Source organism: Polyodon spathula, chromosome 13, assembly GCF_017654505.1.
Source record: "Polyodon spathula isolate WHYD16114869_AA chromosome 13, ASM1765450v1, whole genome shotgun sequence".
Lineage (NCBI taxonomy): Eukaryota > Metazoa > Chordata > Actinopteri > Acipenseriformes > Polyodontidae > Polyodon > Polyodon spathula.
In genome coordinates this window covers 36,449,643-36,466,583 of record NC_054546.1, presented here as the reverse complement: position 1 = coordinate 36,466,583, position 16,941 = coordinate 36,449,643, and the positions used below count along the sequence as shown (strand labels likewise).

The 16,941-nt window shown below is 38.2% G+C and overlaps 1 protein-coding gene across 1 annotated transcript in view; it reads right to left on the bottom strand.

The window, feature by feature from the left end:
- Window positions 1-16,941, bottom strand: part of LOC121325947 (copine-7-like) — a 30,537-nt gene that overhangs the window by 11,297 nt on the left and 2,299 nt on the right. The window contains exons 2-5 of the mRNA XM_041269035.1: window positions 15,762-16,464; window positions 3,999-4,181; window positions 2,289-2,363; window positions 1,225-1,299 (exon numbers count right to left, since the gene is read on the bottom strand). Coding sequence (XP_041124969.1) covers window positions 1,225-1,299; window positions 2,289-2,363; window positions 3,999-4,181; window positions 15,762-15,938 — 510 coding nt within the window. The 5' untranslated portion in view covers window positions 15,939-16,464. The remainder of the gene's footprint in view (window positions 1-1,224; window positions 1,300-2,288; window positions 2,364-3,998; window positions 4,182-15,761; window positions 16,465-16,941) is intronic.

The following is a 16,941-nucleotide window of genomic DNA, read 5'->3' as shown; positions in this document are numbered from 1 at the left end:
CCGTTGAGCCTCACTTTTAATCCAGCACCTAAAACTGGTTTACAGAGTTGAGTAGGATAAACAGGCTGGGAAATGAAACCTCAGTAGAGCAATAAGAGACAAGAATTATTCAAAGAGGACACATGACTACCTTTTCATTTTACCATGCAATATCAATATATACCTTCGTGCTTTTATCTCCCAAGTGCAGCACTTAATTTCTGATGCCAAACTGAAGCTTAATCCCAAATGAGATATAAGGGTTACGCAAGTGCTTCTGCGTGGCAGAACTATGGTTTTAATAAAAGCCATTTGAAAGGCTCCATCTTAAAGTTCATAAGTGTGATGCGTCTCCACAGGGGCATGACAGATGGAAACGTAGGTAGCCCCTATCCTGTTGTCATGGCAACTACTTGCCAATGACATCACAACTGCTGATTTAGATGTGTGATTGTTAACACCAGATACCTGACCTAGAACCACTGGAATACATTTATATTTTAAATAAGTATTAATTTATACATGTGCTGCCTGTACAATACAGTCTTGCAAACAGTACTAGTACTTTGAGGAGTTTATAGAGGCTGTTTATCTACAGTATCACTTGGTTGCTCCTGTAAATAATCATTAACAAATTGTGTAAATGTGTATTTTATTTTACATTACATGGTGTGAGTTCTTTAAAAAGAGGTACATCTGACACCTCAAGCTCTTTAATTATTCTCCTAATGATATATGACAAGGCATCTGTGATTAAAAAAATATTCAAATGTCAAATAAATTATTATTCTGATACCACCTTTCTGATGCTTAATGTGTGCTGTGCTTTGAGAAGTACAATGCCGGTGGTTCTGTTGAAATTGCTGTGTTTTAAATTATTCATGTTAGCCAACTAACAGTTCCTCATCAATTGCATAATTGCTGCCTTGGCAAACCCTCTAAGTGGAGACTGTAGGGTGTGAGCAAACAGATGCAGAGCTTAGGGCAGCCAAGCAGTTCACGATCTTCACCATGTGTGTGTGTGTGTGTGTGTGTGTGTGTGTGTGTGTGTGTGTGTGTGTGTGTTTGGATACAGTGTACCCCCACATATATGTGTTTGTTCCTACATTAGGCCTATAGTTTAACTTTCACACCTCATTTTGACAAGAGAATAATGCACAAACCTAGAAAAGGAGAGCTTTGCATTAAAAGGAATACGTTTGCTAACTCAGCTAGCCTCTTAACCCATATTACTACAACACATACCTTATCATCCAACTTCTTTGCACAGAAAGAAAGCTCAACGTAACCATTGTTTCCAGAAATTTCTTCTGCAATAACCTAGAGATAAACACAAAAGCCTCATAACAGCTGGCCAACACAGCCACAAACATATTGTAATATTACAATGTTAATAATAAATAAACTTTGAAAGAGGTTATTACAGATCCCCTAGAATGAATTAGCAGTGAACGCTGTGGAAATTCCAGCCGACATTTTGCATACTCTTCAGATGTCAATCCTTACTGAAACCCCAACGCCAGCACCAAACAGAAATCAGTTCCACCCCCTTGCAATCCTGACTTCAAAATACTCACTCTCAGAAACTAACACTAACAGAAGGGTTGAGGAAAGCAGTCAATTTACTGGGAAAGAGATCCATCTATTTTTCCGACAAATATCCAAGAAACAGTCAGGAAGACAAACATTTCAGCAAATGCCCTTTTAGCTTGAAACATTTTATTTCTTGAGGGTTTAAAGTCATCTGATCTTCAAAGAGCCAATATGAGCGTATGCTTGACACTTATCATGACGAGAACCTCACATGCACTGCTTTACAGTCCTCCACTGATTGCATGCTCCCGTTCATTCTCACAATGACACACGTGATAAGTGTAGGGCGCGAGGGTCCTTGCATTTTAGCGTGTTTCACTCAGAATGAAATACTGCCAATTTTTACTTTTGAATCAGAAATGCCTCTGGATATATATGTATATACAGTACAAATGATCCAGTATAACCAGAGAACCAACAACCCATTGGCCTTATCTCCTAGCTGAATCTTGGCTGGAGGGTTGAGAACCACATGAAAGTATGCTACCATGTTAAAGGTTCATGCCTTTCATTATGCCTCTGGTCCAAGAAAAAACACCATAAAATACAAATGCAGGGTGCAGCCCCTATATAGCAAGCACACATTCTTTATATACTGTGAAAATTACAGTACTTACTAAGATGCATTTATCCAGTAGTACAGAATACTTTCAGAATTTGGCTAGATGTGTGAAATTGCAATTTGACTGCATCTATGTAAATAACATTACACCTACTGTTATAGTGGATTTCCCAGCGTATTTCCCATATTTCAGAAAGAGGGGCTTTGTCATTCTCTTCTGGGCCACTATCTGCAGGGAAAGAAATCACAAGTCATTGTGATGATGCTACTGCTGTACCATGTTTTTTTAACGCCTTGCTTAGCACTTTGACAATCATTGAAGAATTAATGTAATATAACCTGATGACAGACGTGACAAACAAAGCAGTGCAAGTTCTCATCTGTTTGAAAATGACGGCCTCATGTTTCATTTCCAAGTGGCTATCAGACTGTGGAGACAGCAGATTCCTCAGTGTTGGCAACGTCAACATCAATGATTGAAGATCTACACAGTACAGCGGTACCCTGTTTATTTATTCATTTAAAATGAATGCAGAAAGACTAGGTACTGGGCAATCAGGTCTCTTTAAATGGTAAATCTATGTTGGCCGCAGAATGCCCTTTGCACTTTTTATTAACCTGTTACCTGAAATGCCAGTTCTGAGTACTGCACATTGATCCCTTTAAAATGTACTTAATGCTTACCATCATAAACCTGTACTAGCTGATAAACATTATGACAGAGTAATAAGAAGCCAACTTATGTAGTCAATAAATGTTGAGTGATCTATTGGTTCAGGTTTCATTGTAAATGTTGCACGAAATAAAACATGTCAGAAAAAGAAAACAAGCAATAAGCTTGAACCTATCCTCCACACTCTCCTCATCTTTTCACTCTCTCCTGAACACGATCTCTAGTGTATATTATAGATATTTAACGGATCCTGTTAAAAGATAACACCAAAAAACAGTACGTCTCATATGAAGATCCCAAGGGGCTAATCTGCAAGAGAGAAGCATGCATTTAAATAGAATAGAGTGGAGCAGTGCCTAAACTACAGCATCCCTGTCCTTCAGAAGCATTTACTGTGGTGACAGGCTTTGTGGTAGCTATCAGAGAATCTCAGAAGAGTGATGGTCTCCCGTAGAGTAAGAAGTATCTTAATACTCTAGAGTCAAAGCCTCTCAAAACTCATTTTCCACCTAAATCAATCCTCCCGTTGGGAAAATACTTTTATTATACCCCTTGATTTAAACATCCTCCCTCCCGGTGGTGGAGTGAGGAACTGTTTTTAAGGGTGCAAAGTGTAGTTACAGCTAGCAGACTAGGGGAGAACTTATCATACATTATTATTGAATGTAGGTTTACATTAAAAAATACAATAAAAAAACACGAAATACTAGAACATTGAGCTTTTCTGTGAAAATACTGTTGAGTTTTAATGAAAACAATTTAAATAATAGTAAAACAAACATTAACACCCACTTGCAAAAGAAAACATCCTCATCCTATAACCCTGGGTTATTTTGTTCACTTTGGCACATGGGTATTCAATTAATTTGAATCTTTAGGACAAAGTTATCTGTAATTTGAATCAAATCAATACAGGAAATTAATTGAATAATAACACAGCATCAAATTACTTGAGGAATAGAGGTAAAACTCTGAATGACTAGATTCTCCAATAAAAATACAAAATGTCCAGAAAACTCAGCACCAGTTATCATGACACAGTGGTGGTACTGTGAAAGCCAATTAGTCAGTCAAGATATCTGTTATAGGTTGGTTTAGAACTGTCCACCACGTATAGGTGACCATTACCACATGGAATAGACAGGGTTATAAAGCAGCACTGGATTTGATTATAGCAGAGCGCGGTCTCACCTGCCCGACTGTACACTCCATGCCTCCCAGGAAGTCGTCATCGCGGGTCCCGATGGCACACTGCCCGTGGATGTCATAGACTTCGAACCGCAGCTTCTGGACCTCCTCAAAGTAATAATCCAGCGTGAAGACTTTGGAAAACACAGGGTGCAGGTTGCTCTTGATAACTTCAGTCCTGTCGATCTGGAAGAAGGAGACAAGGCAAGGGCAGTACTATCACAATGCAGGTAACCTACAGAAACACCTGCAGTGTGTAGCACACACTTTTTGTGTAAACAGGCTACAGCTAACATGATTGACTTATTTGTTAGGCAAATGGTTATTCCTGACAGGGTTAAGTGGTAGAGCCACATTTGCTGTGGCTTATCCAGCAAACACAGTCCTGAACCAGCCACAGGGAACACAATCACACATAAAAACAAAGACCATAGGAGGCATTGCTGAAGCCCATATCACAAAATTCATTAACATCACAGAGTGATGGGAGGCTGAATGAATTAGCTGAGGTCTCAAAACAAAGAGTTTTTTAGCTGCTCAAAAGCAGTGTGTTTATTGCATCAATGTGTTCCTTATGACTTGTGTCAGTATCACAGTTCAGAACTCCACGTTAAGTAAGTCACAGCATGTGTGGACACAACCAAAGAAAATAAACATGGTGCCAGCCGTGTGTATCAGTCAGTTTCAAAATGGGGGAAACAGCAGAAGAGATAGACTTTTCAATGGTGCTGATAGAAAGCTTTTGGTTAAAAGGAGCACAAATTACTGATGTTTACGAGAAACAGTTTTGAGAACTTTTTATTGTACATTTTTTTTGTGCCATTTTCCTTTCTCCTGTCTGCTCTTAATAACTACTTTTTTAAATACTGATGGATTTTGAAGAAGCAGTGCAAAGTAATAAAATCTTCAGGATGTATTATAATACAGTACAACAATACTGCCTTGTCACACATCACGTTTCATAATAACAAAATGCCACTGGCGTTCAAACTAAAGCATGTGACCAAACGACAATAACAATGCAGTTTTATTATAATTATTCTCTCCTGGGATCAGTAGGGATAAATCAGGAGTTGCTTCAGATATTCACAACAACACATATGATGAGCACTGTAGTGTAGAAAAGTCAGCACAGCAGGTTCTCAGGCTGCCTCAGGCAAAGCTTCTCACTGCCTACCGCTGCTATGACTGCATCTCAATTCCACTACTCATCCTCAAAATTAATCTGTTCAAAAACAAAGCAGAAGACTTCCCAATAGAGGTGCAGCAATTACTGTACATAGAGAATGTGAAGCTCCTCATTTAAATAATAACAAAACAATTACTAGAGTCAGCCAGTGAGTGGCACTATGCGCTATGTAAATATCCCAGTGAATCAATGGTAAACATTAAATAGCGTTTAAACACATCTAAACAATTTTTTTCTTTACTATGCCACTATCTTATAATATTTGCAAGACTCATTGTTTTATCGAGCTGTATGTATTTTTGGGGGTTACTGTATTTTAAAGTGTACTGCGTTTTGCTTTCACGTCCTTATTCTTCAAGCACGGACAGCTCATGAATTATTCAAATATATTGAAGACTGTCCATTTTAATGAATAAAGTTTGATAGTCCCAAAACTTTTCTAGACTCTTGTTAAATAGGAGGTTTTAAACAGTTTCATGAATGTCATGTCTTAACTCTTAACTTAATGAGTTGGTGAATGCAGCAGGTCCCATTATCAAGTTGATCAAAGGATTATGAAAGTGGCTACAGCCAATTACTTTCATTCAAGTTTTCTATAGTAATTGTTTCTTATTGTTATTAATACACAGCAGCTGTTGTAATGGGTTCTCTCTAGCAGTACTGACATCAGTACTGACATCAGCATTCACACACTTAATCAGTTCACTGCAGAGATAGATAGTTGTATGCTAAGACATCCATCTCAGCGCCATGAAGCTCTTGGCCCACATTCAGCCCCTGTTTCTTCATTTAATTCAATTCTAATCCATCTGATCCTTTGATTGATCTTGTTCTTGTACAGTACTGTGCTTATATGTCTATTAGGCAAAAACAAATGACTGAGAAGAAAATACTGTCTTGAATGAGCCTTAAAAAAAAACAAATAAAACGCAGAGAGCCAGTAAAACTTACTGCAAGTATTGTTTCCGGAGGCTTCTGCACTGGAATTGGAATTTTAATAATTTTGCAGTATCTGGAATAATTTGATAATCTGCAAGATGTGATTTCACATACACCCCAGGCCCTAATAGTTTGGATAATAGAGGATTTACTGCAATATGAAAGTTGTCAAAATTGTTTTTCTCCAGCATGTTAAAGCGATGTACATAATGAAAAGACAATATCAAACTTTATAAAAATAATATAATAATAATAATAATAATAATAATAATAATAATAATAATAATAATAATAATAATAATTTATGGTTGCTATGGCAAAAGGGAAAAGAGGTGATTTTCAGTAAATAATTTGACTTCAGAGAACTCTTTAAAGCTAAAGGATATGATAAAAAAAGATGTACATACATTTGTAAACTGAAGAGACATTGACATTTAAACCTATTTGAAATATGCATATTTAAAGACATGTTCAAATTCACCTGGTAAGTGACAAGAAATCAAAAAATTGATATTGCTAAAAAAAAAAACATCTGTGTTTCCTTTTTTAAATATTGTCAATTGCATGCTGCTACAGAGGTCACATGAAATGGCTGCATGACAGACAGACTCACAGTCCGAGTCCAGGCTCTCGCTAGTATCAGTGAAAATGTTTTCACAGCTGAGCTCTCCTGCTCTTGTTATTTCCTGCTGTCAGTCTCCCAACTTAACTACTACATTAAATGCAGGCTTCTCAAACATCACACTGTCAACAAAACGTGTCCTGAAGATTTTAAAAAGGAAAACTGACAGCTCTTTGGCAAGGAAAGCAGAGTTTATGTTTCTAGTTGTTGTTGTTGTTTAAATTTGTCAAACTCCAAGTGTCTGGTGACAGAATGCAGTTTCTGTGCTTGATTTTTCAATGTCCAACACAATAAAACAGCTGTATCAAATAAAGCAGCAACTACACAAACCTGATTACATTCCGCCTGTGTTCAGCCAGCTGCTGTGACAGTCTCACTAACACTGTAGTGATCACACATATTTATCGGCTGGAATCGTCTCAGCGTAGGTGTTGTGAGGATTTGTCTTGTCAGCTCCTATTTAGAACAGCTTAACCAGTACTGCACTGTCGTTTGTCAGTCCAAGAGTGACATGTCTTATCCCTGTGGCAATAACAACAAGGCAGCTAATTTTGTCTATTATCCTTGCCCGTAGTTATTACAGAATCATTGCATTGCCGCTGAACTATGGATGCAGGTTAATTTATTAACTTGCATGTCTACAGCATCGTTGTATTTGGTTCTGTTTTATTTCGCTGCATGTTGAATTACAAAGCCAAGGCAATTTAAGCATCAAAGGATAACTGATAACTTTCAGAGGAGCACTTATAATGCTTGGATATGAAAGAAACAAGCATCATAAATGTAGTATTTCATAGTAATATTTTTTAAACATTAGCAGCTTCATATTTTAAGCTTTGCCAAGCTGTGTTCACTAAACCTGTAATGAACCGCTACACCTTTATCCTTAAAGCATGCTTTTACTGTACTAGAAATCCTATTCCATTCCTTTGCTGCCTCTTTTGTCAGTGCTACGTCACAAGTATGGTGTGAGAGTATTGGGGATGTCTGTGCTCTGTCCCCTCAAGACCATTTAACTAAGACCACATTATTAAGAAGCCTATTAGGACCCTTTGTGTATATGGTATCAGTCCTGTGCATTGCATGCAGTATGTTTACTCAGTAAAGGCATAGACTTAAGAAGGAAGGTGCTATATGTAACTTTGGATTCCTGTTGGTGAATAAATGCAGCTTTCTTGCCAAAACCTGTGTTTGTCCTTTTATTTACCCTATTCAACAACATACAATTAGCAACCCTTAAAGCAAGGGATAACAAACCTTAAGAGACAGGATCAGCTCAACATAATGAGAGCAGCATTTTCACAATGTTGGTTTGACCCAATACCTCCAATACCTCCAATACCTCCAATGGCGTGATTTTGCATTCCTTCACAAAAGTGCAAAACCAACCTATTCTGTAGTCTGAACAACAAATTGCATATTTCAAGTACTGAAGAGCAGCTGATTTTTAATAATGATCTTGACAGCTAACTGACGTGACCCGCTTTCAGTACAGATGTGCAGATAATCCTGAACACACAGTTCCACCACAGTCAGTTTATCAGACAGTATATCTCATTACTCATAGCATTAGAATCATTCTTTGCATCACTGAAACACAGCAGACAAAGTGATTCATTTTATCCAAATAAAAGAAAAGAGGAGGTAATTGAGTCTTGAAGTTCTACCAGCTGCAGGATTTCATGTGCGATATGGCTAAATTTAGCATCCTCTGAAGGCTTGATTTTAGTAGGAGCAAAGAGATGCATATTTTAAAACATATCTGGTACTACATTTGGCTAAAAAATAATATGCATTAAATCCCTTAAAATAGTAAATGTTTTCACAAATAAGACATCATTGCAGACAGTTTCAGAGCCTGCACACCATTATATTATTATTGTATTATTCAATTATCATTATTATTTCAGGGCAGCCAACAGTTTCAGAAAAATAATCAACAGAGAACACTCATTTCCATTGCCCTCTTGTTGGCGTTGTCTTGTTCTGACTGAACGTGATGGAAGGACATTCTGGGATTCCTCCTCTGCTGCAAAATCAGTAAGGACAGTTGTAGGCGCCTGGGTGAAACCCTTTTTTGAACTTGGAATCACAGTGCAGCCTGAATTGCTACTATGTCTACATGTGTAAATGTCATTGATTCACCAGATATATATATAGAGCAGCAGACGGGCTACAGTTAGTCAACTGACAGTCCAGTACAACATTGGTGCCGAAAGACCCCATAAAAGAATGCACAACTCGTCGTACCTTGACACGAATGGAGTATGGCTGCCGACGACCTAAGAGAGTTCCACTTCTTTCAGCAAAACACAAAAAACTGCAGTTGCAGTGGGCTAAGGAATGAAAACACTGGACACTGAAGGATTGGAAAAACATTGCCTGGTCTGATGAATCCCGGTTCCTGCTGTTTCACGCTGATGGGAGGACTAGGGTATGGAAAAAAACCACATGAGTACATGCATCCATCATGCCACATGTCAACATTGCAGGCTGGTGGTGGTGGTGTGATGGTGTGGGGTGTGTTTTCATCACACACATTGAGCCCCTTAATAAAAGTGGAGCAACATTTGAATGCCACAGGATATCTGAACATCATTGCCAATCAAGTGCATCCCTTCATGGCAGCAGGTATCCATCTACTAATTGATTTTTCCAGTAGGATAATGCCCCATGCCACAAGGCTAGGATTGTCCAGGAATGGTTCCACTAACATGACAGTGAATTCAGCTTACTGCAGTGGCCTGCCCAGCCACCAAATCTCAAACCAAGATCTGTGGGATGAGAAGGAACGAGCTATTCGGAGTACAGATCCACTACCAGCCAACTTGACACAACTGTGGGAAGCACTGGAGTCAACATGGGCCAGCATCCCTGTGGAACTCTTTCGACACCTTGTAGAGTCCATGCCTTGACGAATTGAGAGGGCATGCCTTGACTGTTCTGAGGGCAAAAGGGGGGGGGGGGGGGCAACTCAATATCAGGAAGGTGTTCCTAATGTACTGTACACTCAGTGTACACAGTACACAGTACCAGTCAAAAGTTTGAGTACACTTCCTGGAAATTAGTTTTTTTTCATAATTGACAATGTTTTACGTTGTATACATTTCTGTAAATTCTTGAAAATGAAAACGCATGTTACAATATACAAAACAAAACATAAGGAGTATCAAAGCAATGTTCAGAAAATTGAAAATTGTCTCTAAATCTTGGATTCCTCAAAATAGCCACCATTTGCCTTAATAACAGCCTCACAAACACGAGGCATTCAGTTAACAAGTTTCAGCAGGAAATCACCTGACATGTCTTCCCAGCTCTTCTTTTGCAATTCCCAGAGATGTAGGGCACTTGTGGGTAGCTTTGCTTTGACTCTTCTGTTCAGTTAGTCCCATACAAATTCTATGGTCTCTAGGACTGGAGACTGGGCAGACCAGGTAATTAAACAGAGTTGTCCTTCACTTTCCTTCTTTGCCAGATAGTTCTTGCACAACTTTGAGGTGTGTTTCGGGTAAAATCTTGCTGAAGAATGAATGACTGCCCAACTAGCCGTAATCCTGATGGAATGGCATGCCTCTGAAGTATGCTATGATAGCCATGCTGGTTGAGCTTGCCATGGACTTGGTAAAGATCACCAACTCTGTCACCAGCAAAGCAACCCCAGACCATGACACTGCCTCCTCCATGCTTGACAGTGGGAACCACACATGTAGAACTCATGCGCTCACCCTCTCTGCATCTTACAAATACTCGGAGGTTGGACCCAAATATTTCAAATTTTGACTCATCGGTCCATAAGACTGACTTCCACTCCTCAAACGTCCAGTTTCTGTGTTTTTTGGCCCAGGCAAGTCTCTTCCTCTTATTCTGCACTCTTAACAATGGTTTCTTTGCAGCAATTCTTCCAGTTAGGCCAGTTTCACACAATCTCCTCTGAACAGTTGATGTTGAAACATCTGTACTTCTAGTAGCATTTAGCTGAGCTTGTATTTCAGGGGCAGTTAATCGCCAGACTTGTGACTCGAATTAACTTATTCTCTGATTCTGAGGTCACCCTTGGCCTGACTGACCTTGTTCGGTCCTCGTGAGTACAAGTTTCTTCAAATCGTTTGATGGTCTTGGCCACAGCAGTTACAGACACTTACAAAGGTATTGCGATTTGTCTTAAAGATTTACCTTCATTTCATAAAGTAATTACAGACTTTTTTCTTTGCTTAACTGAGCGTATTTTGCCATTTTCTGCTCCCTTACATTCAGGAATGACAATATGCTACATATATTTATAGTAATCATGGACCCTCACCTGTTAACAATAATTGGTGACAAAAGGTTAATTAGGTAGCATGCTAGTTAACACAGAGAACATCTAACAAAGACACTTTTATACTTAGGCCAGTGTTCTAACACCGTGTTATACACATTCCAGACTTTTAACTGACTTGAGCCTCAGACTGAAATCCCCTTGCTTTGAGTGACCATTTCATTGAAATTGACGAGATTTACATTTTCATTTAAAAATTAAATTTTTGAATGCAATTCTCTTATGATTATCAGCTTAGACAAGTACAGGTATCATATAATGAAATATTGAGTGTTTATAGACAAGTTTATACAGATAAAAGCACAGATAATCATGAAAAACCTGGTTTCAAGCAGATGTACTCACATTTTTGACTGGTACTGTATAGATAAGCTTTAGTGCTGTATATATACGCTTTAGTGCGAGAGGTCCTGGGTTTACGTCTGCCCTCCGCCTGTGTGTGGATTGCTTCACCCTGTGTGATGCGCCTGCCTGCGTTAACCAAGATCGCTATAATAAACATATTAATAAACAGACATCTGACACTGCTTGTATCAGATAGACATGGTGTCACAATCGTAGCTGAAGAAAATAACACATTAAAAAGGAAAAAAATCAACTAAACTCAAATGAAATCTTACAAAAAGCATAGAGAGGAGTGCTAAGGGCAGACTAGAATAAATTCAATACTGTTTCTAATAAGAAACAAAAAAACAATGCCACTCTGTGACAGGATGACATCACTGGCAATGGTGTTTAGATCAGGAAGGGAGACACAGAAGGTCCGGTATGTTTAATTATACACAAACAAAATAACACGGACAGAAACTCTAAGCAAAACACATTTAACAAAATAACAGGCACAAGGGCCAAAATAAAAGGCACCAACACATACACACATATAACACAAAATATGCACAGCTGCCGGTGTGCCCCGGCCGCCACTCGCTCTTAAAAAACACATTGATGTAGCATTATAAGAAAATGTAATAACCCTGGATTAGACTCGGCAGCATAGTAACAGAATAATAGACCTTCTGCAATGAAAATGTAATTCTGAGAAAATGAGCCTTAACTGCATGGAAAGTTTTAATTTTCATTCACAGCCCAGAACTCCCAATAGGAGACTAAACAGCAGGTTCCACTCTCTTAACCCTGATCCGAAAACTGGCTGAGCCGTCCATGTAACATTGTATCGTGTTTTGCACTCTTTCCTTTATTTTACACTGCTATGTTTTTATAGGGCTGTTGGTTTTTTTCTACCCACAGCTGGTACCAGTATATCCTAGAAAACAAAGTTTAGAAAAACCATGTGGGATGCACAGCATGTTTACTGTATGGGAAAAAGAATTAAACACCAACAGCTTGTTTGTAAAGAGACAGGACCAATTTCCCAGTGGTAATATTTAATGCATATGGATCAAAGATTTAATTTAATAATGCAAATATATACCGTTGATGGCACAGTTAACATCAGTTATGGATTTTAAATACTTCAGAATCTACCTAAATCCTTATTTACATTTTAAATTTGTATGTTAACACTATTATAAATTGCAGATAAATAATTCATAATTCACAGAACGGACATTTTTTGGACTCGGGTCAAATATTCCAAGTGAAGATTAAAGAAGCAATCATAACTTTGTATTCCTGTTGAATTATTAAAATATTTTTGCAGTTATGAGTTTGTATGGGGGGGGGGGGGGGGGGGGGGGTCTACTAATAATATCTAGTGCAATATGACAACATATTGGATACCAGTGCAAAATAAGTTACAAAAGATCATTGCAAACGTAAACAAACATTTTTATACCTAGGAATTTCAATACAGTGTAGTGCAAGGATCCAAACACAGAACAACTAGAAAGTAAGTTTACCACATCAATGACATGGTACGTTGATGCGGTAAACTTACTTTCTAATCACTTTCTATTTGGCAGTTCCAACAGGAATATAAATAGGGGTTCTGATTCTGTTTTTATAAAACACAGCAAGGCACGAGTCAGAAAGTTTGTCTATTGGTTTTACCACACATACCACCCTTGAGGCGAAGCGAAGGTTTCTTAAAAGTGCAAACACATCATAAAAGGTTGTGTAATTCAAAAAGAAATGAAAAGCTGCCAAATGACCAACCTCTCGCAAGCTATCAGCTATCATCTTATTGTTCTTGACATGTTACAGCCTATTAGCCCAGTCCTATTGACAATATGTCAAACCCGCAGTTAAAGAAACCGAGTATTCCTTTCAATCACTGGTGACAGCCAACAACACTCCTGCTGCACCTCCCTGAGAAGAGAAAGCCCTGACTCTGCAGGGCTTCATGAGGGCAGGGCTTTTTGAAATCAATCACCAAATTACACCTTTATAAGAAACCTTCAGCAACAGTCTTCTCCTTATCAAATGTTATTCAATGCAGTGGCATGACAATGGCAATGTAATTGCTCTTTAAATTCGGTAAAATGGGGGGATGGTAGCACAAGGGCAGCTACGCTGGTATAAGCCATTGGTAGAATCGTACAGTAATGGAGGTATTTTTATATTGTGTTTTGATTGCAGTACTTATCCCATATTAGAATGTGTGCACTATTTCATGAGGAACACTGCAATATTTGTTACATTAGATATCATTAGATAAAGACATTGATATTATGCATGTGCTGTAGGAGAATCTGAGTGAGGTACTGTGCACGTTATTGCTACACAGAGTTGAACCAGTAAATTGAATGCCATCAGACTGGAATTCATAAGACACAATGGCCTTATCTGTTCATTTCCTCCGGGTACAATGTATACTGGTGAATTTCAATACTGTATAGTGTAGAGAACACGGAAGTCTAAGAGACAGCAAACTCCATACAGTATAGATAATTCAGAACTAGGGGATGTGATAGAGGTCAGTGCAATACAGTTTAGTTTTAAGCAATCATTCTTGGGGAGTGCCAGTAAATTCTATACAAAATAGTATAGGAACAGTGGTGGGAATCTGAGAGCCATCACATTCAATACAGTATAGAGACCACAAGGGGGTGTAAGACAGCAAATTCAATACAGTTTCAATACAGTATCTTATAGCGTTGTGGTTTCAATGGAATGTTTAGCCTTGGCTGGTTAATGCATGGGGAATCTTCTGGTCTTTCACTTTGATTTGCTCAGCAATACAATCTGCTTTGGGACTGAAAATGAGGCTGGATTGACAGGCAGTGATGCTGAAAGGGTGACCACACTGCACAATTCTCTGACCTTGTGAGCAGTTTGCAGCTGGAACAACAGTTGGAACCCTGTTACAACGTTCCAACCTTCAGCTACCAAATAATAGGAATGATAATTCTTCTTAAGAAGTCACTGTTTTATATCTAATTCACAATAGATTAATTTACACTGATGTCATAATAATCTGAAAGATAATGAGAACAAAATGTAGTACAGGACAGCATTTAAAGCATTTCCATTTCCATTCCCCACAAAGTACATTTGCATACATTACATCTTATTTCCCCAGTGAACGGTAATCTTTACGGACCAGATGACAGCTGCCTAGTGGTTCATATCATTTATATATTATATAAAGCGTCTATTTTTATAATATTCAAGGTCAGTTTTCCATTGATAAAAATGAGCTACAATTAGGTACACCATTTTACTTGTTTATATGGGAGTGAAAAAACACAATGGTTTCTGTCACGCGTCCATCCCTTGTTCTATAATGCTATTCAATCACACTCTACTTAAAACACCCTCTAACACTTAAAACATAACCACAGAACAATTTATGACCTCTATCCTGACCCATACAAAAATACAACTTCCTTTTCCAAAATAGAAAGTTCAGTTTCATAGAGGTCAAGTTCAGGTGGTTCCATTATGGAAGTGATATTTAGAAGAAAAAGCAGGTTCCGTAGGTCGTTCAATGTCACAAGATAGCACAGGAATCAGCGCCATTGAAAATACACATACTGTATAGAAGTCTCTGTACAAAGTCTCATTCTTCTTTTTTACTGTTTTTTCTTTGGATTGAATTGCACACACTGTACAGTGCCTTGGGATGGTTTGCATTGAATGGCAGTATAGGAATGTAATCTTATTGTTGTTCAGTAAATGGAATATAATTAGATATCAATGAATGTGAATATTTCAGCTTTTCCTGAGCCAATTGTTTTCCCCACTAAAAAGAACATCCCCTTATCATTCCCGATTGTGCTGCTCAAAGCAGTTACTGTTCGATTGTGTCTGCTTCAATTTAATCCCATAACACCTAACCAATTTTTTTTCATCATAAAGACCTATGCATGTATCACCTTCAGAAATTCCTGAATTCATCTGTTCTCCCTGGTGCATACCTCACTGTATATCATCAGATCATGAGTGATGCTATACCATACAAATCAAATCGTATCCCATTTAGAAATGTTCAGCCTCCGAGAGGCAGTGGTTAAAAGGAATATAGAACTCTTTTGAGACAATCCTTCAACATGAAGGCATCTGGAAACCAAGAGCCTAATATTTTCCCTCGCCTCTATCAATGTCAGTCAAATCTCATCTCTATCCATTGTGACTAGATCTGGCATTGATCTTTCATATATCACACAATACAGCTCAGGGATATCATTTGCATAGTAAAATGAATCAGTCATATTGTGTGAAATGTTGTGATTGTGCTACGTGTCACTGTAGCTGTAAACTAAAGAACTTTAGGGTTGTTTCTGGGGAAAGGCTTACCTCGGTCCACTGTCCCTGTGCCTGCACCAAAAGGACCACACTGGGATCGGATTTTTTTAATGTGTCCCGATCTAGCAGCGCTTTACAGGACACCCGGAGCTCTACTTTGGAGACACAGGCTGTGGGGACCATGGAAAGAGCAGCCGCTGGAGATGCCAGGTCCTGGATTTCATTCATCTTGGTATTTGATGTGGTTAGCTTGGGCTAGCTCCGATTTGGGGGTGAGCCTATTTTTTTAGGGTCCAGATTCAGAAAGCAAGAAAGTAGCTCTCTGTAGTTACAATCATCCACAAAAAAAAATAGGAGGATAATATTATACTGGAAATGGTACACTATGAAATGTAATCTTGAATTTCAAACAAAATCGGTCTTGTCTTCAAACCAAACACTTTACAAAATGTGTAGTAGGCATACAAGATGCCAGCTTTTCCCAAAGGAAAGAAATGTTGTGTCTGTGCGGTCAATATGTCTTTAAAATGGTAAAGTCCAATTCTTTTCCTTCCCAGTTGGAAGCAAAATATAGGGAGTGGTAGCAAAAGGAAGTATCCAAATTGTAAAATTGTTACTAAAACAGTGCCAAAACTTTAAATGCAGTGATAAAAGAAAAGGCAAGTCTTTTATAGTCGAATTCCGTCTGCGAGATTCATTGACGACTGTCTGGTAAGAAGCAACGTGGGTGAAAACCTGTCCCACGGAGAAGAGTCTAAATTAAGAAAGAACAAAAAACAGAGACAGTTAAGAATTGTTTCAAGCTGACTTACCAAAAAGAGGATACCCTGAACGATTAAACATGAAGTGTACAGTTCAAATCAGCATAATTATAAAGAGTGTTACTTTACAAAACACTACTAGGAAATCCGCAATCATGTTTTTAACCATTGTGTAGAAATTTTCATTTTACATAACCCTAACACAGTCAATAACGGGTTCAATATATATTTGATTTTTTTTTCGTTTAATCAATGTGTGTACTTTGTCAGTGCTGTATGTAATCATTCAAGTTACATTTTAAAAATCGCAATTCCAATGTTTTTTTGTTTTTTTTTTCTTACAGGAACAATGAAAAAATATTCAATGAAAATCATTGTACAAGTTAGCACACATATAAATTGGCCAAAAAACGTAGGCCTACATCCACTGTTAAAACTGGACGCATCAACTACTGATTCGTGGCAACCGA